This window comes from Haliaeetus leucocephalus, unplaced genomic scaffold (assembly GCF_000737465.1).
Source record: "Haliaeetus leucocephalus isolate CR32 unplaced genomic scaffold, Haliaeetus_leucocephalus-4.0 Scaffold0, whole genome shotgun sequence".
In the NCBI taxonomy this organism is placed as follows: Eukaryota; Metazoa; Chordata; class Aves; order Accipitriformes; family Accipitridae; genus Haliaeetus; species Haliaeetus leucocephalus.
Genome location: NW_010972436.1, coordinates 12,589,749 through 12,617,600, shown reverse-complemented (window position 1 = coordinate 12,617,600; position 27,852 = coordinate 12,589,749). Strand labels below are relative to the sequence as shown.

At 37.0% G+C, this 27,852-nt stretch overlaps 1 protein-coding gene across 2 annotated transcripts in view; it reads left to right on the top strand.

Moving 5' to 3' along the window:
* The window catches only part of MPP7 (membrane protein, palmitoylated 7 (MAGUK p55 subfamily member 7)), a 149,364-nt gene that overhangs the window by 111,846 nt on the left and 9,666 nt on the right, over nucleotides 1-27,852 (top strand). For both annotated transcript variants that reach the window (XM_010583734.1, XM_010583824.1), the window contains exons 7-12: nucleotides 234-315; nucleotides 1,255-1,340; nucleotides 3,148-3,222; nucleotides 3,837-4,033; nucleotides 4,560-4,624; nucleotides 22,984-23,154. In XM_010583734.1, coding sequence (XP_010582036.1) covers nucleotides 234-315; nucleotides 1,255-1,340; nucleotides 3,148-3,222; nucleotides 3,837-4,033; nucleotides 4,560-4,624; nucleotides 22,984-23,154 — 676 coding nt within the window. The remainder of the gene's footprint in view (nucleotides 1-233; nucleotides 316-1,254; nucleotides 1,341-3,147; nucleotides 3,223-3,836; nucleotides 4,034-4,559; nucleotides 4,625-22,983; nucleotides 23,155-27,852) is intronic.

Genomic DNA, 27,852 nt, shown 5'->3' with positions numbered 1-27,852 from the left:
AGAATGCGTGAGTTACTTCTGAATGGAAAAGAAGTCCCATTTTAAGAGGATGGTAATAGAGCAACATATTTTGTATATTCTTTTCATGAGCAAGTATCATTTCTGGCTTATTCATATATTGATACGATGTCAACTTTTTGCAGTTTTACTTAGCAAATGGTTTTTAATGTAGTGAATTAAAATTATGGTGAGATTAACCAAATAACTTCTTTTTTTCTTTTTTTTTACCCAAGGGAGCTACTATTAAAAGAGATGAACATACTGGTGCAATTGTGGTGGCCAGGATAATGCGTGGAGGAGCTGCAGATAGAAGTGGTAAGGTGTTGCTGCTTGGCACTAGCCGTTGAAGTTCTAGAACTTGGAACAAGATGAGATAAAATGGCATATTGTGTAGAAATTAAATACGTCACTATCACACACAAAAATATTTGGGGTCTGGACAGTTTTCCAAAGTGATATTTCAATACTGGTGAAAGTATTCGTGCTGAGTTTTTTCCCCAATTCAGTTGCAACCAGGTACCCTTGAGTTAGCAGATACAGGGTTTTTTTTTAGATACATCATGGTTTGTTTCCAATTGAAGGCATCCCCTTAGAAATGATGGGATATGCCAAGATTACAACCTGCTGATGGAGAAACTCAGGATGGTTGCATTGTTTTATATTAGGACATCCATTTGGAGTTTCAGCTGGTAATTCTCAAAATACCAGCACATCCTTGACTGCTGTTGTTTAGTTTGTGATGCTCAAAGTCTGCAAGAACTCGAGCAAGAGGTCCTGCATTATACTCTAAAGTGCCTCTTTTCACTGAAGAGAATCTAGGACAGCTGTGTTTCACACTTAGGTGGGGTAACAGAGTAAATCTAGATACGTTTATTGTTAAATTAGCAAGCATTTGTGCCACAAATTAGCACTCACAGCCTAAGTGATCTTTGCAGTACTTGCAGCTGTGTAGCAATAAGAAAGTAGTATGAGTAGAAAAAGAATTGGCACAAACATTTTTTCAAACATCTGCATGAAAGTCTGGAAAAGTCATAGAGAAATGGTACTAATTTTCAGGAGGAAGGAAGGGAGGTGAGTAAACCAACAATCTCAAAACTTATCTGTGAGGACAGTAGGTGGTGTTGGGTTCACCATTTATTCCTGCTTTTAAGTTAGAGCTTAAAGTGGATGAACAAGGGAGAAAAAAGCTGAAAGGTAGTGGCATTTTTTGTATAATACATAGCTACAGTTTAACAACTCCTCTGTCTTCTGTAGGTCTTATTCATGTTGGTGATGAACTGAGGGAAGTCAATGGGATTCCTGTAGATGATAAAAAACCTGAAGAAATAATACACATTTTGGTAAATACCAAACATTTTAAAATTAATTTAGGGAGTCAAGAAAAAGTAATTAGACTTAAGATTTCTGGTGTATTTCTTAGAAAAAAGTATGTTCTACAATAATGCCTTTTCTTTCAGTGCCATCATTTACAAACCTCTACTTCTTTTCTCTTAAAGAATGATTTTCCACGCATTACATATATATGCAATTATAGATTACTTGTAAAGAGTTAAATGACAGTAATATGGCTATAAATAATGTTGCAGATCTCAAGTATAATCTACAGTGTTTGAGGCACACCATGATCTGTCGAATTCAAACTATTTTAAATGTATTCATTAATAATGCACTAACTCCATGTGCAAATTAATTCATAATACATGTACTTGATAGCTTGTATAACTAGTATATTAAGATTATATTTTATATGGACTTGCAGTATATATCCATATATATGATTATGTTTGCACTCCTCTGAACTACACAATCTCTAAAGCCAGCCTAATTACTTACTTACGGACCACTATCACAAATTTACTTAATTTAGAGTTTTTCAGAAATATTTAATATTTTTACAGCAAAGAAACTGATGAGGGTCATGACAGCTCTTTATATTCATGTTGTAGGCATTTCTATATACATACATACCTTGCTGTCCTGCTGAATTGAGCAGCTGTCTCACAGTTTTGGTTCAATAACCAAGATGATTCATTTCAAGTGTTAGCCCGCTGATACTCATACTTGCTTTATGGTTTTGTGTTCCCTACAGAAACATATTTTCCTGCAAAAATTAATATTTAAAAATCTCTAGAAACACAATAGTGCTAGAAAAGGTGTGAACAATTTCCCCATTTACCTCCTTGAGGAACAATATAAACATCAAAAGCTAGTTAGAGCTTGTTTCAAAAGTAACAGAATTATTGATTCCAGTCCTAGGACTGGTAAAATAAGAACTTGGCTGCTGCTTGTCAAACAGTGAGCTCTTGGATCGCAGACGTGCCGGCAAAAGTATGTCTCGCTTGGTAGTGGACAGGCCTGTTTCCATTTTGCTTAAATCGTTGGCTCTCTGTTGCACTCTGCTAGTTTTATGAAACTTGTCGGCTGCATGCAATAGTAGCAGAGGCTCCAGCTGATTAGCACTTCCTTCAATAGCAAAATGTCACTGAGGCAGTGGGAATATATTGTGGTTAATAAGTAAAATACAGCCAGACACACTTTAAGTGGGATATAGGGAAAGATGAATGGATGAGGTGGTTGATGATGGCTAACTTGTTTTAAGATTTATAGTAGAGGGCTTTTTTTCCATTTAGTACACGTAGTCTATTCAAATATGTTTTTCTTTTCTAGTTTCTTAAAGTTGCCAAAAGAATAAATCCCCCCCCAATAGTTTTATATGATAAATATGGCACAAGCCTGTTTGAATTTTTCTATCAGTTTTTTTTGAGAAATGAAATGTTAGTTGGATTTTCCAGGGATGTCCAAACTGTGCCAGGAGTCCAGCGGTTGCTTCTCATATGCATACATTTTAGCTGTAGCATTTGCGCCTGCTTTCAGTGCAGAAGTGGGACCTCTGAAACATACAGGTCCCAGTCCATCTCTGCCCACCAGTGAAGCAAATAAAACCGAGCATTTCAAGTGGGTATTTTAATCTTTGCAATGCAAAGTTTGGTGTGGTGAAGCTGTCAAATTCCACGGATCATGCTTGGGAGAGGATAGATTCATTATATTTGAGTATTTCTACATTAATTTGAATTTCTTTTCCTTTTAAGATTTCCTTGAAATGTATAGCTTAATTCTCAGTACATTTTCTTTTCAAATGTTCACCAGGCTCAGTCTCAAGGAGCAATTACATTTAAAATTATACCTAGTGTGAAGGAAGAAATGCCAGTGAAGGAAGGCAAGGTAGGCAAGACTATTTCAGAAGCTATTGCAGTAACTGTTATACTGAGGTTATATATTGTTTGCTTGGATGACAGAACCAAGAATGTGATTTATGCCTCTGAACTCAGTTTTTCTAATGTGACAGTGTGCAGCGCACCGTACACTTCAATACTTACGTGCTGGATTTACAAGTGGGTGTAACATGGTTCTTAAGCCCTAACTCTACAGCTGTGAAGTTGACATAGGTAATCTTCCATCTTCTGCGAGGACCTGGCTTGCTTCCAAGTACTCCTTTTCTTCCACTGTACACTGGGTAGAAGACACTTGATAGCACCTTGCTTCAAAAGTATCTTCTCTTCAGTTCCCCATATGGCCCACCATTCACCTGCAAAGTCCTATTTGCCTTGTATCATAGAGCCTTTACTACATTGGGTGGAGGTTGCAGAAGCAATGAATTGAACATTCCCATGTGAACTTCTACTGTGAGGTGTCCATAAGCATGTTTTACAGCAGTAAATGTTTAGTGCTTTACATTATTTAGTTCAATGGTTTTGAACAGTAAAAGCGAAAAAGGGAGACACCTTTGGATTGCATGTAATATTTTGATTCTAAAGACAAAACACGGTTTGTTTCAGATGTTTATCAGAGCTCTGTTTGACTATGATCCTAATGAGGATAAAGCAATTCCTTGTAAAGAAGCTGGACTTGCTTTCAGAAAAGGAGATATCCTTCAGATCATGAGCCAGGATGATGCGACCTGGTGGCAGGCCAAACACGAAGGTGATGCCAATCCCAGAGCAGGCTTGATCCCTTCAAAGCATTTCCAGGAGAGGTGAGCTACTGAGAAGCATAGTTTCATTATTTTTTGTAGTAAGAGAAGACACTTATTTGCCGAGTTGTTATGTTAGCATAGTTGTCGTATGTAATGCTCATAGATCACACGGGTATGATAAACCTGCATTTCCAGCAAGACAACTGAACTTGGAAACCTGTTGCTGAAATACTTTGGATTTCCTTATTTGTCTGGCTAGAATTAATAATGACAAAACCCGATAGGATAACACTGATCCAGATTGAAAGAAAAAACATATGGGAAATAGCACATCAGTATCTGTATTCACACTGATGTACTATGCAGGAATAAGAACTGCAGCAGGTTTTTGAGAGCTTACAAAAATTTGAGGCTGAGGATTTAGTTTTTTTAGATTGTGAATAGATTGCATTGTTTTAAGTTAATTTCTTATAAAATCTTCTGGATATTTTGCAATAGTCTCATGATGTTAAGTGTTTATTAATCTCAAACTTGCAGTGAAAACTGAGGAGTTTGTGTCTTTCCCCTACCACCTCCCATTTTATAGGAGATTTGCACTAAGAAGACCAGAAGTGCAGATTCAGCCACTGAAAATTTCCAACAGAAAATCATGTAAGTCTGTTAACCTGGAATAGAAATCATACTCCAGATCTCTAACCTTGTAAAATAGCAGTTTGTTTCAGCCCTGTGACTACAGGATGCATTTCTCCTGGGCGCAATAGCTTCTTGATCACATTGTATCAGTAGGAAAATAAATATAAGAGCTGAAATTAAAAGCTTTAAAAGCACCTAACAATTTTTCCCAACCCTCTGACTTTGTTTTCGAAGCACTGAGCCCAATTAATGTTTTGATATATAAAATTTCAAAGCTTGAAGAGTGTTCTTTTCCCGTTGAAATAGTACAGAATTGGCTCAACAGTTTATATAATTTGGACTGCATCAATACAGTGAAATTTATATTGAGAGAGAGATAAAAGGTCAGATAGTCTCCCCTTCTCTCCCCCATATAGTTGGTGATTTTTTGTGTCCTGTGAAGCAGGAAATTTTTAAAAGTTGGGACATTCAGTTCTTTGACAGGCTTTCACAAAACCACTTCTAACTGTTTTTTAAACAAATTCATTCTTAACAGTGTCTGCTTTCAAATACAGTAGTTGCACAATATAAGAAAAATAAGCTCTAAGAAAGTGCATACATCGAAACAAATATTTTCTTTCCACTGGAATTTACATCAACATCTGTTTTAAGTATTATTGCATATTTTACTTGACCTGTTATTTCTTTCAGTTGTACAGACTCATAACAAAGTGAGTAAAATGTAAGAAACTATCATGCTTCTGTAGGATCTAAATCTTAAATACAAACATGTTTGTGAGTTTAACTAGAAATATTCAGAAAGTGGTCTAAAATTTCCAACCATCTTTCATTCTCTAGCATTAAAACAAAAAGTATGGATACTACAGCAAACAGTGGATGCTGGCACACTAAGTGCAAAAATAAATGCTTTTAACTTTAAAACGTCACCCTGAGGTTTCTATTGCAATTTTCCTAACTCCTTGCTATGGCTTTCGTGTTCTGAAGTTTGACAATTACTGTTAGTTTTCTAATAATCTGCATTTTCTATCTTTCATTCCATTTCACTATTTGATTGTGTGCCTTAATGCTATTATTAACTCTGAAGCCCTTGATTAGCTTTATAATTACAATAACAGACTATATGATTGCACTACAGCTTTTCTAATTTACATAGATCTTAGAAACAAAGAAGAGCTCCTCTAGCTTGTAGTAAATCTGTTGTTTTTCTAGGTTCTAGGTCAAGTTGCTCTGCCCCAGTTTTGGAAAAGTGTCTGATCCCAGGGTATAGCTATTTCTCTCTGTCCACTGTTCTTGAATCTGGATAATACCCTCAACAAGAGCCTTCAATTAAGGTGGCACTGGTGCTTTTGAAGAGGTAAATCAGCTGCTGCAGCAACACTGCATGATTCCTTTCGTAATGGACTGCATCTTTTTAGTAACCTTCAAGTGAAAGGTTTTACAAGATGCATCTCACCCTTCCAAACAGGCAGCCTGAACTTGATTGGGAATTGCCAAAATTACAACCCAAAGAAGACCCACAGTACAATGTCTACTATTGTTGTCTCTGCTGTTGCCACTGAATTGGCCTTAACTAGCTGTTGTGGTTTAAGCCGGGGAAGCTTCTAGCAGCTTCTCACAGGGGCCACCCCTGCAGCCCCCTCCCCCACTGCCAAAACCCCACCACACAAGCCCAAAACACTAGCTTAAACAAGGCAGAAGAGTTCCTCTCTTCCTCCCCTTTCCTTTAAAACATTGCAGAGCCTTAGGGTCAAGCAATATGCCTATTATCGTTCTCTTTTAGACTTTCTTTAAACAAAGCAAGGTCCAGCTAAATGCCATCCAGAAGGCAGTGGTGCCTCTTGAAGGAGGAAAGACTGTGGAGTAATGTAGGTTTGTCATTTTCTTTCTTCCCTATTTCTTAGGACAATCTGCTGCCAGATTTCCATGGGAAGAGGGGAAGTGCTGTTCTGAGTTGAGGTCCATCCCTTCATTCAAAGACTAAACATGTTTTTAGTGCTGGGAGGGAATTCAGATCCTTCATAGAGGAGGCATTTTAAGGACCAAAATTCAGGTATAGAAAAAATGTTATGACTAGGATGTTGCTTGAGTTGCTCTCAGGAAAACCTTCTACTTGCATGGCTTTTCAAGAAGATTCCATGTAAGCTGGGAAACTCTGCGCCCTTGTGATCTTTCTAAGGTTAGGCAGCTTTTTCACATTACCAAGCAGGGCAGTGAAGCTGTGAGATGTGGAGGCTGTGTCTGTAGTTGTGCACAGCAATTGCCTTGCCAAAACTGGGAGATGCTGGAAAATCATACATTGCTCAGCTGAACAAGCAGCATACTGGCAGTATCGGAAGCATGTAAGGAAAGTGTCATAGAGAACAGAAAATTGGAAAGGACTGCTGGGTCTGATTTTTTTAGCCCTTTTCTGTATTGTGGGGTATGGCCCACTGATTATTGTCCTCTGAAGTTTTATTTAGCAAGTTCCCATGTAAGGAGGTGGGAAATTGGTAATGCTTGATTTCATCTGATCCTTTTTTTAATCCTGTACTACAGGCCTTCAGCTCGATATAGGGTTCTCCAGTGCTTGGAAGCATAATTGTGTGGGGAGACTGATGTTCTGTAGATCTTCCTGAACTAGCTGTATATTGAGAGGTTCCTTGCTGTTGCAGTTGATCCTGTCCAATCGTATGACCTGTATTTCCTTAGCAGTTTGGAGGGAAAGGGCAATTTGCCAGCTGATATTCTTAGAGATTCCCAAAGACAAAAGCCTGTTGACCTCAACAGAGCTGCTAATAAAAGTCCCTTTCCTGACAGGACTGGGAGTTGCACTAGGAAGCTTTCTTGAGACATGCTAAGTAGCACTGGAAGTTGGCCTGCTCTGTTCAGTCAACTCATTCCACAGATCCCATGTTTTGTAATGAGGAGGAAACCTGGGTACATACCTTTGTTTTTAATAGGGAGAATCAAGGAGAAATATTCTATTTTCTTGGATCCCCAGAAAATGTGAGTCAGCTCTGGTTTCTTAGGTGGACTTCCAGGGTGGTCGTGTCCTTCTACTTGAGAATTAATCTAAAAATTAGTCAAAATCCTATAACATATGAGAAGTATCCTACAACTTCTTTTTTTCCTCTCTTCTCAAGCCAGTTCTGGAACTGGGAAGGACTGTTGTATTTGTCTAGAAAAAGAGCTGTCTAAAACATAGTCAATAACTGTATTTACAGTAACATACATTAACATCCTTCAGGATTTGCTTTGATAATTAAGTATGTTTCAAAACCTGCAAGGAGCTCAATTGGATTACTTTTGGGAAGCCTTCTTTCTATTTCCTATTTTGAAATTTTTACTTTTTTCAGCATAGCAACGCATGTTGTGTAAAGTTAATCTGTACACATATTTCTGTATCATAAATTTGGAAGCAAAATAAGAGTGGGCTTTTTTGGTGATGCTTGTATGTATACACATATCAAGGAAAGAGAGTAGAGGATACCTTCCACAGAACTTTTTTTCACTGCAAATAATTTTTGCTGAAAAATCAGAAACCTAACCTAGTTCTAAATTATTAAAAGGATCAGTTTATAATGGAAATGCCAATTCTTAGTTTCACTTTAATAGCAAAGTCAACTTTTTCATTGTGCCTATGTGTAAAGTGAATATAAGTAAATACTTTAGTTTTGTGGAAGATACATACACACACCTCTCCCAGCATTTAGCCGTTTTCTTGAATGGCAAAACAGAATCATTCTTACATTGCACCAGTCAAAATGAAAAAGCTTTAACATGTCATGTGTGCATTGGAGGAGGGGGCAAAACAGTGTATGGTCCATATTGAAAGGTAAGTGAAATCACACTTTTTCATTTGCAAATGGAGAAGGCCCATAGTTTGGTATCTGGGAGTAAGGTCAAAGGAAACTGATAATATAGGTGAAGCCTACACTTGACAAGAGATGGTTTTACATTGAGAGGAAGACACAGGACAAGTGGGAATAAATAAAGGGAAAAGCAGGGAAGTGAAATTTCATATTGAGGATCAAGAAAAGGAGAAAGTATTGCAACAAGGCAGCAGGGCAATGGAAGAATAGATCGACAAAAGCTGCCCATAAACCCTGTTAGGCAAAATCCCACAGAGGATGGGCTTTAAAATGGTTAGATTAATGCAATTAACAGTATTATGCAAGAGCATCACTATAGTCACTATTTGCACTATAGTTCAGTTGTTTCTTGATTCCGTTTAAATGAAACACTAACGTATTTGTTTTGTTAAAGTTTTTGCAATGGTGAATGCAAAAATTACTAATAGGAACTCTGACCTATTTTGTTATTATTGGTAGAAAACTTCAACAAGTTCAACATTAGTATTTGCTAAGTTTTAAAAGCATGAGGTAAATGGCAGTTAGATGTGCTGACCCGCTGATGAGATTGATAGTGTTACTTCCCAGGCTCTGGGTTAGTGCAAATGATGGAGGGATAACACACCTCTCAAGCATTTTCAACATTTTTCTCAATACTTAACAGCAGTGACTTTTCAGCAAAAAGCAGTGTTGTGCATTAATACTATGGGAAAATTATAGTGGGGAAAAAAAAGGTAGGAAAAAGCAGCATAGAAAAGAAAATAGGAAAATGGAATGAAAGTAAAGAAAGAGACGTGCACGAGATTGTGTGAGTAAGACTAACCTTCTGTGTGCTGGGATGGTGAACGAGCAGTATGGCTGACGGGGGGCGTGAGGGAGTTCTGTGGGACACAGAGGGAGGTACAGTAGAGGTGTGTCTGGCTGCATGCAATCAGCTTTGGTATGTCTGAGCTTCTGAGCCACCACTGAATGCCCGCTCTGCAAAAACCTGCTCACCTGGTATTCCTCAATAATACTTAACAGCATTCCTGGCTTTAAGAGGTCAGCTTAGCTTGGGCACAACTTTGTATCTAGATGTGGCTCTGTGAGTTCTCCTGTCGTTGCATCCGGGCTAATTGGGAGTGACATGAGACTCAGTACAGGGATGAATTCATTTGTGTAATAGCTCCCCGTCTGTTAACTTGAATACAAAGACTACTCATGCTCTGACTATAATAGTCATTGCCAACAAACATGGCAATTCTTGCATTTGTAGCTTACTTCAATTTGTAGACAAACCAGTGATCACCTGGTTTTTTGAGGAAAAAAAAGTAAATTTCTTTGAATAACAACCAAATAACTTACTGTTCTGCAGTTTTCTAAGCTGCAGTAATCGGCCAAGACATTATATTCCTTCAGCATAATTTTGCTTTCACAGTGGTTATTGTGTTTATTCTTGTTATATATGTGTTGTCTCTGGTATGAAAATTGCTTGTAACTTTATATATACTAGTGTAGCCTGTAACTTCTGTTAACTTGTGCAGTGCATGCATATGTGTATACCCATACCCTGAGTGTATAGTTATATATAAATATGTATACGTATGTAGCATATACAACAGAGCTGTTCAGAGATGTCTTTTCCATGAAAATACATTTGTTCTGTGTATTTAATGGTAAATGTAAATACTTACTGTGGCAAAGCCATCATCATATAGTTTTTCTAGGGCTTAAAACCCATTTTACTTTCAATTTTGATTTACCATATGTGATTGGCGTTGTATCAGCAAGAGGAAATATTTAACTGCAGCCAAATGGTGTTCATTCAAACAAGATGTAACCCAGTTTACCCATAGATGAGTGTCTTGTGAATTGAAGATCATGTTCTGCCAACAAAAGAATTTAAACAGGCTAAAAGAATGAATACTTTGTACCACTTGTATTTGAAGACCAAAAATTTAGGATAAATGTATAGTAGGACTCTTTTGCTTGTTATAATTGCCACACAATCTTAACTCTGCCTTTCTTCTCAGTATTTTTCTGTGTTCGTATTTGAAACTTGATTGCCCACCTGCAGGTAGTTACGAGTAAAAACAAAAAATAAACCAGACCTATAAAGTTAAATTAGCACATTAGCATCTTTGTTCAGAAGTCTCCTGTCCTTACAAATATTAACTTCCTGCTACCACAGAGAAATTAAGGAAACCTGAAGCTGGATGACATTTGAGTCAAGGTCATGTGAGACAGAAGTGGAAATGGATCTCATAAACTCTTGCTCTGTCCTTCACCGCAAGACTATCCTTCTTCATTTTCCAAATTATCTTGGTAGAGATACTGTTATCTGATGACGTTTGAGAGGATTAAATTAGATCACCTTGAATTTCCTATAGCATGAACGTATATGTATCGTTCAATCTACGAAACTCTATAGGATAAAAACCTGCAAAACAGTATAGATGTCGATTGCTATGTGGGACTGTTCACTAAAAAAATCAGGAGTGTTTAATATATTCACTGTAATGCAGATTGTTGTACGTCACAATTTCTTGCTTACTAGAGTGAAATAGAATTTAAGGGGTAATGTAACTTGCTTGTGATAAGAAACTAGAACAGAGCTGCTGGATCTAATTTTAGACTGAGAAACATTTAAGTAAGATTCTTTGATGGAAATATTGTTGAAAGAAAGTCAGCAAAAGCTAAAAATTTTAATCTGGTGCTGGACTGTTCCAAAGAGTTGAGGAAATTCCTGGGGTGGCACTGGTTTTGAACTTGATAAGTAATATAATTTAGGTGAGGCCCCCAAAACCAAATATTAATATATTTCAGTTAAAATACATACAAAAATAAAGCGTATGTGATACTGGTTTGAGTTGTTATAGTTTAGGATATTGGCTACACTGAAGTCTTTCTAAAATGAATAAAACCAACTACTTCCTAAGCTTCCATTGTGCTTGTGTTTCCTATTTCTTTTTTTCCCATTTTTGTCTTGGTATTGCTTTGTTGTTGTTTCATAAGCCTGTTCCGTGACTATTTTCTTTGTAACTTCTTCTCCCTTCTTACCACACTACATTTAATTGATCGTATTTCTTCTCAGTGTTTTATTTGCTCCATGTTGCCTTATGGTTTTTCTTTTCATTTTGTCACTGCTTTTATTTTCCTACTTCCCATCAGATTTCCTCGTCTTTAGTCTCTGTCCTCTTTTAGTCTCTTATTTGTTCTTTCCAGATAAACACCTCTATTTCCTTTCTCAGCTCGCTTCAATTTAGTGAAACTGTATTAGCCTGAGATCTACCCCAATTTTCCATGTCTCTAAACTTTGGAACTTTAGGCATATATCTGCCATATCTGCTGCATGTGTACAACCGCTTCAAACACACAGAGCTGTATTAGCGGTGGATCACAATACAAAGTTTCCTGGCAAATAACCTCTGGCTTTACGATGGACAGGCAGTAGCCCTGGTAAAATTCCTGGTAAAGTTCAAACTGGGAGCTACATGTTGATGACTGTTTTGTAGCTGCATTAAGCTACGAAGACCCACTGGTATACCTGTGTGTACATACAGACCTCTTTTTCTCCTGGTCCAGTCTTCCATGTTCATAAATGAGGACTTGTCTGTTTCCAATGATAAAATGCCAGAGAGAATACTTTAAAATGCACAGTCGCTACTTAAGTCAAATAACTTTGCTGAATTCAGGAGACTTTTTAGATGTATTGATGTGAACTGGTTTTGAGCATGAGTGACATTGCAGCCAATTGAAAGTCATGGGAATATAGAAAAACTTGTCATACATATCAGGCAGTGTAAGAGGTCTCTCAGCACAAAGAAGGAGAAAGAAATAGTACCTGGAAGCCAGCCTGCCATCCTACGTCCAGCTTTAGGGCATTTGTCACTTCAAGAACTGGGAGCTTTTAAGGTCAGGAGAGGAAAAAAGGATCCAACGCTTTCACTCTCAACTCACAAAACTGTCGGCACTCTTTTAAGGCACCAAATGTGGTCAACCAAGCAGTGCTCACCTTAGAGAACTTTCCAGCCTACTAAAACTGTATGGTCACCTCGAGTGTAGAAATAAGCTTTAAATAGGATTCAGAGAAGTCTTCCAAATTAATATTTTAAAACATAGGTCCTCAAGAAAAAAGGTACCTAGAAACGATTCTGCAAAACAGTATTGTTCCCCTGGCAGAAAAGACTCTTGTATCCATTTCATGATGAGAAATGGGAAAAGCTCTTCTGTGTAGTCAGATAAGCAGGAGAGTTTTGACTTAGCCTTTGTTTGGTACATCAGTTACGCGTGAAAGATTGTAAAATATCTCTTAGAATAATTTCTTCACATTCCGAGGTGCTACATGCTTCATGGAAACTCTTGGAAATATTTATATTTTAGGCATATTTATCCAGATTCCAAAAGAAATTTGAATGGGATGTAGATTGTAAAATCTCTGCATAAATCTAGACCTTAGTACATAATATCTTTGTGAACAAAATTTCATCATATTTATCTTGCTTTTCTGTAAAAGCCCAAAGATGATTGCAAAAATGTATGTTTTCCACTATCAAGGAGGCAGAAATTTATTGACTTACTGTAGGTAAGCAGAAAGTCTTAAGTACATCTATTATATTAGGATAGTGTCAGAGAAAAAAAGACAAGAGTATATAAATTCTTTCAGCATTCTTTCAGCTACAACTATAGACATTAAAAAAAAAAATACAAAAAAAACCCTCCAAAACCCAGCTCCAAGGGCAGTAGCACCAGCAGCTGTTACTGTAAGTGCAGAAAAATACTGAGATCATGTTCATGGTAGTGATTCTTAGAAATTTTAGGTTAAGACTGATTAAATGGAATTAACAAACTTTGCATTTAATACCAAAGAGATCTTCCATGACAACTGGGTAAGGTCATTGCTACCAAATAAATAGTGGAAGTATCTCATATAGGAAATTTAAAGTGTACATAATATTTCAATGTCTTCGTAGGTTCTTTTCTAACTGAGTGTAGTTAAACATGTAAGTTAAACTCACTGCCAGTATGTTGGTATATGCCTCAATATAATAGGTGCTATCAAGAGGATTTTAGAGTAGCTTACATAGCTAAATTTTTTCCTATTTATGAAGTATTAAACAATAATACTTTGTTTTTCTGGCTGTTCTAAGATGAGGAAGCGGTTGAGTGTGGTAGGTGCATTTTTCTTCTTCAATTTAACTTTTCTGTCTTAAGTTATGTTTTCACTCCATTTAATGATTTCCTTTCCTATTTTTCCTTTGTGCTTCTCAGAGGAAATTGAAGGTACATGTACAAAAGTTTCCCTGCATAGCCCAATAATTTTATTTAGAGAGAACATGTGTTTAGAATTAAATTGAATATAGTCCAACGTTTCTAAGAGATGTTATACATATAATGCTTTTATATTGCCACCAAATACATTGAATCATCTTTTAAAGTAGATAAAAATACCAGAATATTCCTGGTTGCTTCATGCAAAGATCAGTAATTTGAACTATTGTTTCAAACTGCTTTCTCTCTCTTGAACTTCTGGAAGATATGTATAAAAAAGTAGTATCATAAAATAATATTAGCAAAACTTGGGTGGGCTGGGATGGAAAGAGATGGTTCCGACTTAATTACATGGCCATGAGAGGTCTTGCATTTCTAATTAATACCAATGAAGTATTTCTCTGAGATGGTAGAAAGTTCATCCATGTAGTATCATCTTTACTGTTTTCCCTCTGAGTGTAGCTGGTTATTGTTATGCTTGCAGCATATGTTAAAGTAATAGCAGCTGATCTCTTGTATTTTTTTTTTTTTAACTTGAGGCCTTTGTTTATAAAGGCATTAGAAATTGTAGCTCATATTTTTTGATCAAAGGGCCTCTGGCATGTAAAAATATACATTATAGCTATTTTATATCAAATGAGAGGATGTGTTTTTGATCAAAAACCTTTCTGTCTAATCCAGTGAGCCAAAACTTAAAGCTAAACTCTGATAATGTATAATTTACGAAAAAAGCTTGATTTACATCAAATACATTTTGCTTTCTTTTAAGTGGCATCATATTTTCTATTAACTGATAAAGTGTGAATAATAGCGTTAGAATTCTTTTTAGAATGTTTGCTGTCATTCACAGTTTTTGCTTGAAAAGGTAAAAAGATCAGTGTGCATGCTGCAAAATTCCAGAATATCTCCAGCTAAAATATAAAACAATAAATGTTGTTTTATGTTTTTAAGAAAATGGCTTATTGAAAGCTTTTTAATGCTATGCTTTATACAGTTGTCATTTTTAAAGTAATTTCTTCTGTATTTTTTGCTGGGCTTCTAACTGTTCTGCTTTATTTCTTGGCTCTTATTCTGTATGCTTTTACCCTTCGTCCAGAAGATGCTGAATGTGCTGGTCACAACAGTGGATCCTATCTAGGTGAGCAATTGGTTACAAAAGACAATTTCTTCCTTTCTTTCAGCTTCTTTCCCGGGAACTACTGTGTCCACTTTGCTTTTGGGGGTAATCTGCATATGAATGTCCTTACTCTGCATGAGAAAAGCATGAATATTAAGGTTTTAAAAATGGCTCATTGGATTTGACATAAAGGGTTTATGTAGTGTATGCCTTTATCTGGTTAAACATAAGCTACTAAAATACTGGTTTGATTTTTAAGTCAAAATAAAAAATATATATAAATTTGGGAAAAATACCTACTTTTAAGGTACATTAAGTAAGCAATGTGTTTAATGAAACAAAAAGGTTACTGTAGCATGAAAAGTTTGAGTAAGTCTTCAAAGACACACTTTCAAGGTTTTATCCAAGTTTTGCTTACACTTTCTTTCTTTGTACATGTCTATCTAACAATTTTGGGAGGATTCAGTGAGACTGCAGAGCAAATTTGCAGGCACTGGTTCTTTTTCCACATTACAAAATAAAATAAGTCATAGTAACTCAATAGCTTAAATTTAGCTTTAAAGCTAGTCTGAGCAAAATGTATCATTGCGGGGAGGGGGGAAAAAGAGGGGAAGGAGTCCTTTGGCTTCAGCTTCAAGATTCCAAATTTCAAACAAAAGTAACATTTAAAAAAGGTGAATGTTCCATGATATGTTTCAACTTTTTAATTTGTGCCATTTTAAAGGCTATGTAAAAATATTTTAGTTGAAACTGTCCAGAATTCCTGCCAGCTGAAGGCTGGCTGGAGTGGATTTTGTGGCAACCAGCCCTTTTCCCAAGGCTTTCATCTTTCTACTACAAGAGGAATGGGAAGAAACTTGTCAAAGTGCTTTAGTACATCCAAGCCACTGGGCTCACTGAAACACCCCTAGACCAGTACTGTAAATTAGAGTTGGTTTTCATATTGCACTATACTGTTTTTAAATGTGGTGTATAAACTACATCAGGAACACACAACTATATAATTGAAAGAACTTTGGCGTCTTTCCAAAAACTTAGTGTGGAATAATTTCATCACGTATTTGTGGAACTAGTGGTCATCTAATCATGCTGAAAATAAACTTCTTACCTTTGTTAATCAACTAAATTAATGTTGAATTGTAATCGTATTGAGAGAATGAAGTATGCTTGGAAAATGATACTTTGGATGCGATTCCAGATGAACTGCATTTTCCTTATCAAATCATCTCTTTGAAACAGAAAAGGCATTCCCCCTCCATCTTTTCTTTTTGTCTGCAAATGCAGATTGCATGAATTCTCAAGATGAGACTGTCATGTTTTCCAATCAGATCTTAGTGGGCTGCTGCTTTATTTGAGAACGAAGGTGGCAAATTAGAATCCATCTTTTCTTGGTGCTGTTAGCCCTTTCAGTGAAACATTTTGGTCTACAGTTACCAAAATGCTCTGTCATCTAGGAAGGAGATGTCTTGAGGAAGAAGCTACTGTTGTCGCAGATGCAAAGAACAAAAAAATCAAGATGGGGTGTAGTTTACTTAGGCAAAACTTTACGAAAAAATATTGGACAACTACTGTACAGTTCAGGCAATGGTTTATCTCTTGAGAGCTTCCACATGGTGGAGTGCTGCCATCGGTCCAGAGATGGTACCTTCAGCCTTCACACGCTGGCTCTGTGCTGTTGGAAGTGAGGTGCCGGAGAGGAGACCCAGAACAACAGGGAGAAAAAGACTTGTTTAAGGTTAGGACCAGTTTTGGGGTAAGGATACAAGTATATTCACTGGTTGTGAATAATTAGCTATTTGGTTTAGAAATGAGAGGTTCCTTGGAGCTCTTCACTAAGAATCTTTCATTAAAAATTATCCTATCTTAAGATCAAGCAGGTAGGCTTTTGAAAGTTGATGTTATCATTCTTTTGCATATGGTAACAGGACACAGTGATTTGTTATTCAGACTGTCTCCTGTACTCCAGTATCTCCTTATTTCACAAGCCATTAGGAGCCCTATCCTAGTCAGACACATTTAGGATTGCTTTTCTCCTAAATTATTTTTCAGTTGTATTTTCTCAAGAAACAAACTGCTGTGGAATAACTTCCTGGGCTGGACAAATGCCACTGCCTAAAGTGTAATAATTTGAACAAAACTTGCTGACCAGCTGCAGGGAGGGCACAAAACTCTTACATATGTACTGTGCAAGGTATAAAACTCGGATAGTCTATAAGGTAAAGGAGTCCTGGGCAAAGACACTTTATAAACCCTCTGTGTTACGTACATGGGAGCCAATACCATATCTAACTGCTGCAGTCCACCTTCTTACTTAAGAGGGCCTCTTTCTTTCCCAATGGTCTGAGTATATATTCCTTCAATCCCAAGGGTAGTGAAGGCCTTCAAAGATATTTTTTCCCCTGCCCGTTGCTTCTTGGGAGAGTGGGAAAACAAATATGTATCTTTTTTGAAAGCGGCTTATTCTGAATGTCCACCTGTGTTTTGCAGTACTCTTTTTTGAAGTGAATCCTGAACATCTCAATTTTTCTGAATATGCATGTTCTTGAAATATGATAGATATTTATGGCACTCCTTGATTACTAAGTAACTGTCATGGTTTAACCCCAGCTGGTAACTAAGCACCACGCAGCCGCTCACTCACTCACTCCCCCCCGCCCAGTGGGGTGGGGAGAGAATCGGAAAAAAAAAAGTAAAACTCGTGGGTTGAGATAAGAACAGTTTAATAGAGCAGAAAGGAAGAAACTATAATGATAATAATAACATAATAGAATTAATTAACATATAATAACATAAACAGTTTTCAAAGTATGGATACACTGATTACTTCCTAAAACCAAAATGATGTAAGTAATGTTTCATGCTGCTTTTGACAATATGTAATCAAATCAAATGAACTACAACAATTCTAATATCAATTAATGAATTTTCAGTTGATTTTATGGCTTGTTATGGGTTTAGGGCTGTGCATTTGTTGGCATTTCAATCTGTGAACCAGGATATTCTGTGAATATCTGACCCTCTCTGAAAGGATATGTACATTAGACATACATGAGGTGGTCATGAAGAGGAACAGAAGAGGCAGGTTTCAAAAAGCAGAATGTCTGTACTGTTTGGGGTCAGATCTTTTATGTCCAAGGTTATGCTGCTATTAATTTGAACCCTCCCCTCTAAAGTGACTTAGATAAATTTAATGATTTTTCACCAAATTCTAATATTTAAGTCACAGTACAGTAATGTATGTTTCTGCAGTAATTTCCTGAGGAATTGCTGGGGAGAACGTTAGGAGTTTGCCTTTGCCAAGCTTAAATTCTAGTTACATTACTTGAACCTTTATGAACATACAGTAAATATAGATGAATATCATCTGTTTACTATTCTCAATTTTGTCTTAAAAATCCAGACATAATCTGAGTTTTTATTAACCCTGTCTAAATGTGCAAGCTGGGAATCAGTCCAGAAGCAAGCAGAGTAAGAAGTCTGCTCTGTGTTTGTGCAGTTCCTGTGTAACAATAGAAATACTCGGTATACGAGCCAGTATAAAAAATCCCAATATTTGGGGGGAAAAAAAATATCCAGAAATATCTAGTAAAAATACCGTGTTCATACAAACCTAGATAATGAGCATGGTTCCAAACTTAGTTTTGTCAGTAATATGAATACAAAAAGTACTTGTACATGCATTTACAATTAAACAGCATTTGTTCACTCTAAATTGTGTAAGATTAGACTCAGTTCAGTGAATAATATACATAATTTAAACACATATTTAAGCACTTGTTTTAATGAATGAAAATGAACAAAAGTATGTGTAAGTGCTTTATAGCATTCTGGAGCCTTACTGGTGAATTTATGAAACGTAGGTGAATTTAAATTATAATATTTCCTGTTAGTGTAATTTCTCTGAATTTGAGAAATTAACTTTCTACTTGCATGAATATATTTGGATTTAAATTCACACAACATAGTCACAATCTTTTGTTCACTTCTTCTTTAGAATTATATAATTAAATGTAGATAAGCACAGCTTTTTACATCAGCGTCCTTTTAAAATATATTAAGGAAGACAGGTTCATGCATTGCCTGTTTTCAGTTTGGATTTCTGTGTGAGGTCCAAGTGGATTTCTCTATGTAAATGTAAGGATGTTGTTCTGAGATGACCAAATATATATTGCTAGTGGTTAAAAGAATAATTGCGCTTTTTCTGCTAGGGTTTTTTTGTCATTCTTTTTCTTAGAGATGTAAGTAGTTTCTCTTGGATTGTTGTTGGGCCTTAATTAAGTTTATTAGTAGCGGCTTTTGATTTTTATTTCCTGTTGAGAAGTGTTATAAGGTTTGGAGACATCTGTAGTTTGAGAACATTTGTTCTTCATATTTTCTTCCCAGCGGCTGTTCTTATTTCACCAAATCTGTTACATTCCAGCAGTAGTTTATGGGTTTGCATGTTCAGTAAGCTTCTAGTCATGTAGCTGAACCCAGTGAGCTGGTGCAAGCTTCTCAATATTCAGAATTTTATGTTGCTTTAGTGACAGAATTTTCCCCTTTTATTTTATAGTCTGCATACTTGGCAACTAAAGTTAATCTCTGCTGATATCCATATTCCACAGAAAGTGTAGCCTGCAGCTCCGTTCACATTCATCAAGGTTTATATTATCAAATGTTCTGGGCAAGCAATGCTTTTTCCCTTTGTTCTTTATAAGAATTTACTTTTAAGCTTAATCATTTTATAGAAACTTTCTTTTTCTGTCACATATCAGTATTGGTTTTGTTTTTCCGTAGTGATTGTCACTATATTTTTAATAATGCTCTATTATTAATTTAAATATATGAAGTTTGTTTTTCATCTTCCCTAAACTGTAAAATATGCAAGCATTAGCAGAATATTTTTTTGCTTGTTCATAAATGTTTTTATTCCTTGCAAGTACAATGTTGTTTCAGGTTCAGCTTGATCTTTTTCACAGTCATAGCTGCCCAACATATAATGCAATTTTAAATGTAGAGTTCAATAGAAAATATTTATTAACAGTTCTTTATAAAATAGCTTCTGAAGGTCACAGTAAAGTTAAGCCACATATGTGAGGACATATAATGGCAGATGTGAGAGAGGAAGAATCATGTTTCCAGGAAAGCAGTAGCAGTATCATAAAAATGTTGGATATATTTGAAACAGTCTCATCCTTCTTCTCCAAACTGTACATTTTCCTTGGTTTTGAAAGCTGCTTAAAGCAAGCTTTCGTGGGTTTCTGTATGGGGCTATTCAGATGGGCTTTGAGGAACAGTGAAAACAACTTTCAAACTGACAATAGTCTTAAAGTGGCAAAGCAATCAGCATATCACAGGTTTTTAATATTCAGTAATTTAACAGAGTGTCTTCACCAGCACACTGCAGAGAAATCAGCCATACTGGAAATGTGCTTTGTTATCTCTGGCCCACATGTTTGTTCTTTTTTATTAATATAATAGCTTTTCTGTAATGTCTACGTCCTAGTTGAACTTGTTGTGGAACCCACTTAATATACAGGATAATATTACTATTTTCATTTTACCAGTGAGTTTCAGCCACAGAAATATCAAACATTTTAAACAAGGAAACCCATGTTAGCAGTGGAACCTTATCACCTAAGTGTTTGTGAAGCTTTATGTGCAGCCTGTAAAAGTGACAAGGGACAAATCAGCCTGAAGACAGCACTGAAAGATTTTCTCCTTTTTGCTAGGAAAAAAAAAATTTAAAAAAATCTGGTTTTTTTCCATCTTTTAAGGGAAGAAGGAATGAAAATTCTTAAATAACGCACCACTTGGTAGTTTGGTAATGAAATCTGATTAAAGAGGATGGAGAAAAGAGGAACAAGTTACAAATGGTCTTACTAAAGCCTAACTGCACAGATTGAATTGATATGAAGATTTTGCAGAAAGAGTATTTTTCCTAAAGATTCTGCAGTTCGACACGTAAGCCGAGGTTAGGAAGCTGTTGGTAATGGTGCTCTGAGGCAGCTACTCAGAGGTATGGAGCGCTTGGTATTTGCAAGGTCAACGCCAAACTGGAATGGAGATGATTGGTTTAGCTTCATTTGATCGCTATCCTTACTTTTTACCTTTTCCAGATATGTGGATTCTGGTTTTTTGTGACAAAGCTTTTTATTCTGTAAACTGCTTAGTAGCAAATGGTGACGAGTTAGTCTCACTTTTTCTTTTCTTTTCTTTGTTTATTTTCATAAAATGATTATACAGAAAAAAATTCAGAACAATTTTCAGCTTGCTTTTAGGGCAACTGGTTATTATTTTTTTTTAATCTGGAGCCTTTTAGATGAGGCCTCAGGAAACTAGTAACTCACTTCATGTGTCTGTATTGCTAATGTTACTTTTAACCTTTCTTTATAACTGTCTATACAGTTAGGTGTAGTTATGTAGCAAGAAAACATCCTCATGTCATGACGGACTTCACACTAGGGCAGACAAGATGTCCCAGGCCCTCTCTTGGGTGTGTAAGTTCACAGCTACCAGCACTCCAACAGGGCTTTTCTGACTGCAGTCACTTCAGTGTTAGTGTTCTTTTTTAAATACTAAAATAACATAACTCAGTTTATTTCATTATGTTTTCATATCTCATATTTTGGTCCCTTTTCTATCCCAGCCCATGTCCTTCTCAGTCTTGACAATACTGTAGCTCTTAAGAATCTCATCAGCCTTTTCAGTGGATGCTAGCTCTTCTTTTTCATCGATTTTCATTTTACTTATTCATATTTTGAATACGAATGTGTTGACATCACTTAATTCTCAAAAAAATTTTTCTTCCCTTTTTGTCTATATGCATGTGTTGTAGATTCCCATAGGTACAGGGGCTCACATCAATAAAATAACTTGGTTAACATCCTCTGTGATCCAGGTTCTGCAAAGATTTATGCTAAGTGGAACTGTGTGTGTGCAAAATGCTAAGCCTGTCACTAAGCCTTGTAGGATTTCGCTTCAGATCTGGTTCTTAATATTTGCAGAACTGAGTCTTGAATTTGCCAGATACTACCTTTGAAGAAAAAACTGTAATATGATTACTTCTCAAACACCTAAACATAAGTGCTATTACAAGTTTATGAAAACATATTGCTGAAATATCTGGGGTCACCAAAAGTTTACACATGTTTACTGTCCTATGAAATGTTCTGGGCAAAAAAACAAAAAAGGTGTTGGGATTTTTCCGGTATTTAAAGTGTAGTTTGTGTATTACTTTATTACCCTAAATAATGAAATCAGCTTTGCAGTCCTTCTTTGCAGTCCTTCCCGTAGTTCCTTCTAGAACAAAAGTGGTGCCATAGAGGTACCAGTAAAATGTAATATAGTGCAGTGTAAAGGATTTATTTGAAAAACTGTAAGGTAATCATTAACAGAGGAGTAAACTAGTTTTTTAACATATAGTGTAGAAGGTTTTTTGTGCTGTTCTGCTTGAAAATGTCTATGATTATCTCCTCTGAGAGTACTTAAAAGCTATGTGAAATTTGCACTCTTGTAAATAGGCACTGTAGATGTCACACTGTTGATGCAATTGGAAATGCAAATTTAATAGGAATATTAACTTTTAATTTCATGCTAACATATCCATAATATGGGTACTGTCTTGTCTAAGATGTTTCATAGTGTTTTGAAATTTAACTTGCAGTGTTTGGTTTTACTTTTAAACATATTTGGGAAAGGTTTTGTGCACTTTTTTTATACTATCAGCATGGAGCTAAGCACAAAAAAATTGTTCAAGGAGTTAATTCTCATTAACCCTTTCAGACACCAAATGTGTTTCTGCCATATGTTGTACTTGATGTCTGTGTGCCATGATGATTTAATAGAAATGCATTAAGCGTGGTATGAGAGTCCAGATTGCATGAATTTCCTTGTGTATGTGTACTAATGTATAAGATACTCAAATTATCTAAATATGTTAACAACTTATTGTAATTATATTTTATAGCTGCTTGTTGCAACTGTTATGTTTTTATTGGTAATCTTAACTTTGCAGTTGAAATAGGCACCTGATATAGTTTAAAACTGCGGGAAAATATCATTCTAATGACCTGGCTTATTAAACATATAATACATTTTTTATTCCATGCACGAATCCTCCAATGTTTGGAAGAGACTGTTTTCAAATGTTTCGAAAAGACTTATTTTCTTACTTTGAAAAAATCCTGTTCTTATTCCAGCTGGTTTTAGAAGAAGCTTTCGTCTTAGCAGAAAAGATAAAAAAACAAACAAATCTATGTATGAGTGCAAGAAGAGTGATCAGTATGATACAGCAGATATCCCAACATATGAAGAAGTTGCAAAATATAGACGACAACCTAATGACAAATACAGGCTTGTAGTTTTGGTTGGTAAGTTGTTTTCTTTATTTTTGACCTGGTAAAATAGAGGACTGCTGATTAGCACAGTGCTTACCACAAAATCATTTAGATTGGACGGGATCTCAGGAGGTCATCTGGTCCAGCCTCCCACTCAGCAGGATTAACACTGAATTCAGAGCAGGCTGCTGATGACAACAACTTTGGGAACCTGTCTTCCCACCCCGTCTTCCCACCTCACACCTCAGTAAAGAGGTGGCCTCCATCTTCTCAACGGGTATCAGAAGGGTGCTGGTGGGTCCCCCTGAAGACACCTCTTCTTCAAGCTAGATGAACCCAGTTCCCTCAGCCTCTCCTCACAGGTCATGTGCTTCCTCTCCCGACCATCTTGGAGGCTCTCCGCTGGCTTTGCTCCAGTTTATCAACATCTTTGTTGTAGTGCGGGGCCCATCATGGACAGAGTATTCCTCACAGGGTCTAACGAGTGCTGAGTAAAGGGGAAGAATCATTTCCCTCTGTCTACGGGCTAGGCTCCTGCTGATGCATCCCTGTTAGCCTTCATTGCTGGCAGCGTGCGCTGTGGACTCATGCTTAGCTCGCTGCCCACCTGGACCCCCCGGTCCTTTTCGTCCAGGCTGCTCCCCAGCCAGTCAGTCCCCAGCCTGTACTGCTGTGGGGCTTAGTCTATGCCATAGGCAGGACTTTGTATTTGTCCTCATCAAATTTCACAAAGTTCTGCCAGCCCGTGCCTGTACCATATCAAGGTCCCTCTGAGTGGAGGCCCTGCCCTTGAGCAAGTCACTTGCATCGCCCATTTTGGCATCTGCAAACTTGATAAGGTCCCATTCTGTGTCCTCCTCCAGGTTATTGACAGAGATAGGAAATGGTATATGTCCCAGGGTAGAAACCTGAGGAACTCCACTTGTAATGAGTCACCCAGTAGAGTACAGACCAATAACCCCTTCCCTTGAACATGATCATCCATCCAGTTTTTCACCTATCTAGTAGCCCACCTATCTAGACAGGATGTCCCAACTTGCATATAAGGATGCTTTAGGAGATCATGTTTAAAGCCTTGCTAAACCAAAGGGAGATAACATTGAAATATAGCTACCATGGTTACTAGCCTGAACCTGGCAGTCAAGCTGTACTAAAATTCAAAAGAATTAAGTCGCTGTTCCGCTCTTAGAGATCAATCAATATACCTATATGGAAAAAAAATGAATAAAAAAGAGAGCAGAATAAATAACTGTGGTCAGCGAAGACAGAATATATAAGTGAAAAGAAACAAAATCATCTACTGTGTTAGAATAACTAAAAAGACAAGTAGAGAGAAAAGTGGATGAGAGGTGGATTTCTGTAGGCCAGGAACAGATGTAAGCATAGCTGCAGAAGACTCAAGATGTCACCCTTTGTCAGCTTTCTGTTCTTCTATAATCTGTCACTGCCATGGCTTCCCCCCACAGCATTTATTATCTAATCAAAATGCATTGCTTCAGTCTCCTAAAAAAAGAGAAAATACATTATCTTAAGTTTCTCAAAGGTAACCACTGGAGTACCAATGAGTAATGAGTAACCATTCCTACCAATGGGTAATGTCTCATTGCTTATTGTTTCTTTTGCAGTAGCACGTAGGCTGATGCTTCATTAGTAAAGTTTCCTCCATTCTGAAAGCAGCAGAGCAGAGAAATATGACCCTCTATCAGGGACTGTTATGAACTGTTGAGTAGCTGTGTTTTTATATCACTCATATCCAAGGGAACATTAAATTTAGTTTTTAATAAACAGTTTTGTCACTCTCCAGCACTAAAATTCAGCCACCTACTAGTGTGATCACTGTGAGATTGTGGGCTACATACAACAAGTAATAACATGGTTGAGTTGATTTTACAGTTACATCAACAGAGTGCAGTGCAAAAGTGTGATAAGTAGACTTTTTATAACAAATTGCATATGTCTGATCTAAGGAATACCTAGAGATTTCATTTGATTTTTGTTGTAATAAATCAAATGAAGAAAGTGTGCTTTTTCAGTAACAAAAGCAGTTCACAAATTTATTGCAGACTTCAGTAATTCTAATGTTTTTCTCTGGATATTAAGAGCAGCTTAAGTCTGGCCAATACCATAAAAATGTCTTGGGCAAAATGTGGAAAAACTAGCAGAGCTAAGCAATGCAGGTATAGTAGAAGCAAACATATGTAAAAAGCTTTTTGTGTGCCAGTAGCAGCATTCAATATAATTCGTCAAATATAATTTGGATAGTAGTACTAGGAAACAAAGGGACAGATAATTAATTTATAGCTGTAATTGGTGGGGGCACTAAATATCTGTTGTGTTATATTAGGCCTAAATGTATAATTTAGTGTTGGAAGGCGTTTTTAGGTTTTGTTTTGCCCTTTTTAAGGGCGAGGGAGTTTGACAACTTTGAAATGGAAATTTCTTTGGCTTCATTTTAAATTGGTCTAGTCTAATTTACAGAATGCAAATTGCACACAGGGTAATTTTTAGCACCCTGCTGTGTGATATATACTAGTCCCAGTTTCAGCTATGTGTATTGGTTTGTCCAGATTCTACCTTGTCTGCTAATGTAGGTTCATGAATAAAATCGTGCGTATCCTTGGGGCTAAAATAACAGATCATCTGAAGCAGTGATGATACAGATGCTTCTACTGTGCTTTTAGCTGTTATGAATGTGATGAGTCTGCTAAAACCAAAATTATCCAATATCATGTCACCAGTCATATTCTGGTGACTTATTGTTCCCAGGCTGCCAACAAATCCTTGAAGTCTTCCTTCACAAATATTGCCTGCACCCTAAGCATGATACCTTGCAGGCCTATCAGGCAAAGGCAGAATGTTTTAATATGAAATGTATTATTTAGACACTAGAATTTTCATTTACATTAATGAGGGGAAAGTCCTGCTCACAAAGGCTTCTGCCTCAGTAATTGTGAGGGCTGGACTAGCACAAATTTTATTTCCTAAGAGTCGGAATGGATGTGCTGCGTACTATAATTTTACACAGCGTATTTTCAGCTAAGTGAGAGCTTTCTGAAGGGGCAGTGCTAGGATAAAGCAAGGTCAGCAGTAACAAACCATGAGCATGTGTCCCCCAGAATGCACGCAGTTATGTGCATGCAGTCTTATCACCAGAGGCATGCAAAGCCTTTCACGTGCTGTGGTCACCCATGGTGATGCATCTCTCCTAAGTGAGCAGTGGTGGAAGCAAGGACCAGAGGTGTGTCACCATGAAGGAGCAGTTATTATTGGTGTGTGACACAATCAGAAAAGTCTCTCTGTCTCTGAATTAGGCTGTCAGTACTCCCCACAAAAGTCTCCTTCTGGTCACCACTGCGAAGAAAAGGGATCTGGGACTGGAAAAGTTGTCTATTGTTATATTGCTTACATTTTAAAAAAAAAATCCGTCACCTCTGGTTTTATCATGAACGAGCTATGTGGAGGCCAGGTCTGCCTCAGAGCAGGGGAGGATGAAACGGAAGTGGCTTCTAGCTCTCCACATCTCCTGACTTACCTTTAACATGTGTTCAGTGGTGGCTTGCAGAGACTTAATAGATCTACAGCTGTAATGCAGGAAAATGGCCTACTGTGGCCATACTACTTCAAGTAAACTTGAAGTAAGTTTGACAATGAAGAAAGAGACCTAGAATTGCTATCTTCATTAAACCTTCCTGGTTGAAGGCATGGGTAGGTCAGCGTGGTTGAGTAATGAATACATAGGATGTAACATATTGCCTAGCCTTGCCCATGAGAACACCAGCATGAAGTCACTGATCCTGCTTCAGTGAACAGCAAATCTCAAAGTACAGTCCCACTGCTAGTTATAATTTACTGTAACAAAAAAATGAGGTTCTACTTTCCTACCGCATATCTCACTGAGCTACAGTTGGACATGCACGTGCAGTCATTGCATTATAGTGATCAGTTGTATGAGTAATTAATAACAGAACCTCTGTCGAGGCATGTTTTCTACGGGGTCTTTATGATCCCAGCAGGGATGTTGTCACCTAACTCCCAAAAACTTCTCTCAAAACCCCCTTGTTGTTCCCCCCCCCCCCCCCCCCTTCAAATAGACTTCTAGGAGCTCAGTATGTATCTATGGGTGAAGAATGGCTGCTTGGGTTAACCCTCCTGAGACTTGAACTTATATCAAACAATTTTTTCAGTTTTCTTCAGACATGTCTGAATGGTACAAAATTTAATGCGAGTTTTAATGATCAGTGGTTTAATTCTGCAAGTGTCCCTCAATAAAGTGAGGTAGCCACTACAGTTCCATTTGTGCAGGATTCGACCATTACTTAGCTTACGTGACTCAATGTGTAACAGCAAGCAATATAAATGTTCCTTTAAAAAAAATAAACAAAATATCTCTAAATCTGTCACCATGACTCTAAATACTGCTGCCTGGGGTGATTTATAGTAAACTGAAACTATGCTACAGTCGTGGATCCCACATGCCTGGCATTTTACTATAAGAACCTGGACTGTCCTTTCCAATCCTGATGCTTTATTCTCTTCTTGAGTTCAAACTCTGTTCAGATTCATAATTATTAGAAATTGGCATCTTTCTCTGCTGCATCAAAATGAAAAGAATATTCAGAATAGAAGTGTACATTACACTTGGGAGATGTAGTGTAAAAATCAGCATAATGGATGGCATTGCTAATTAGGAATCAGCCTTCAGTGTCCATATGCTACAGTTATGACAACTCT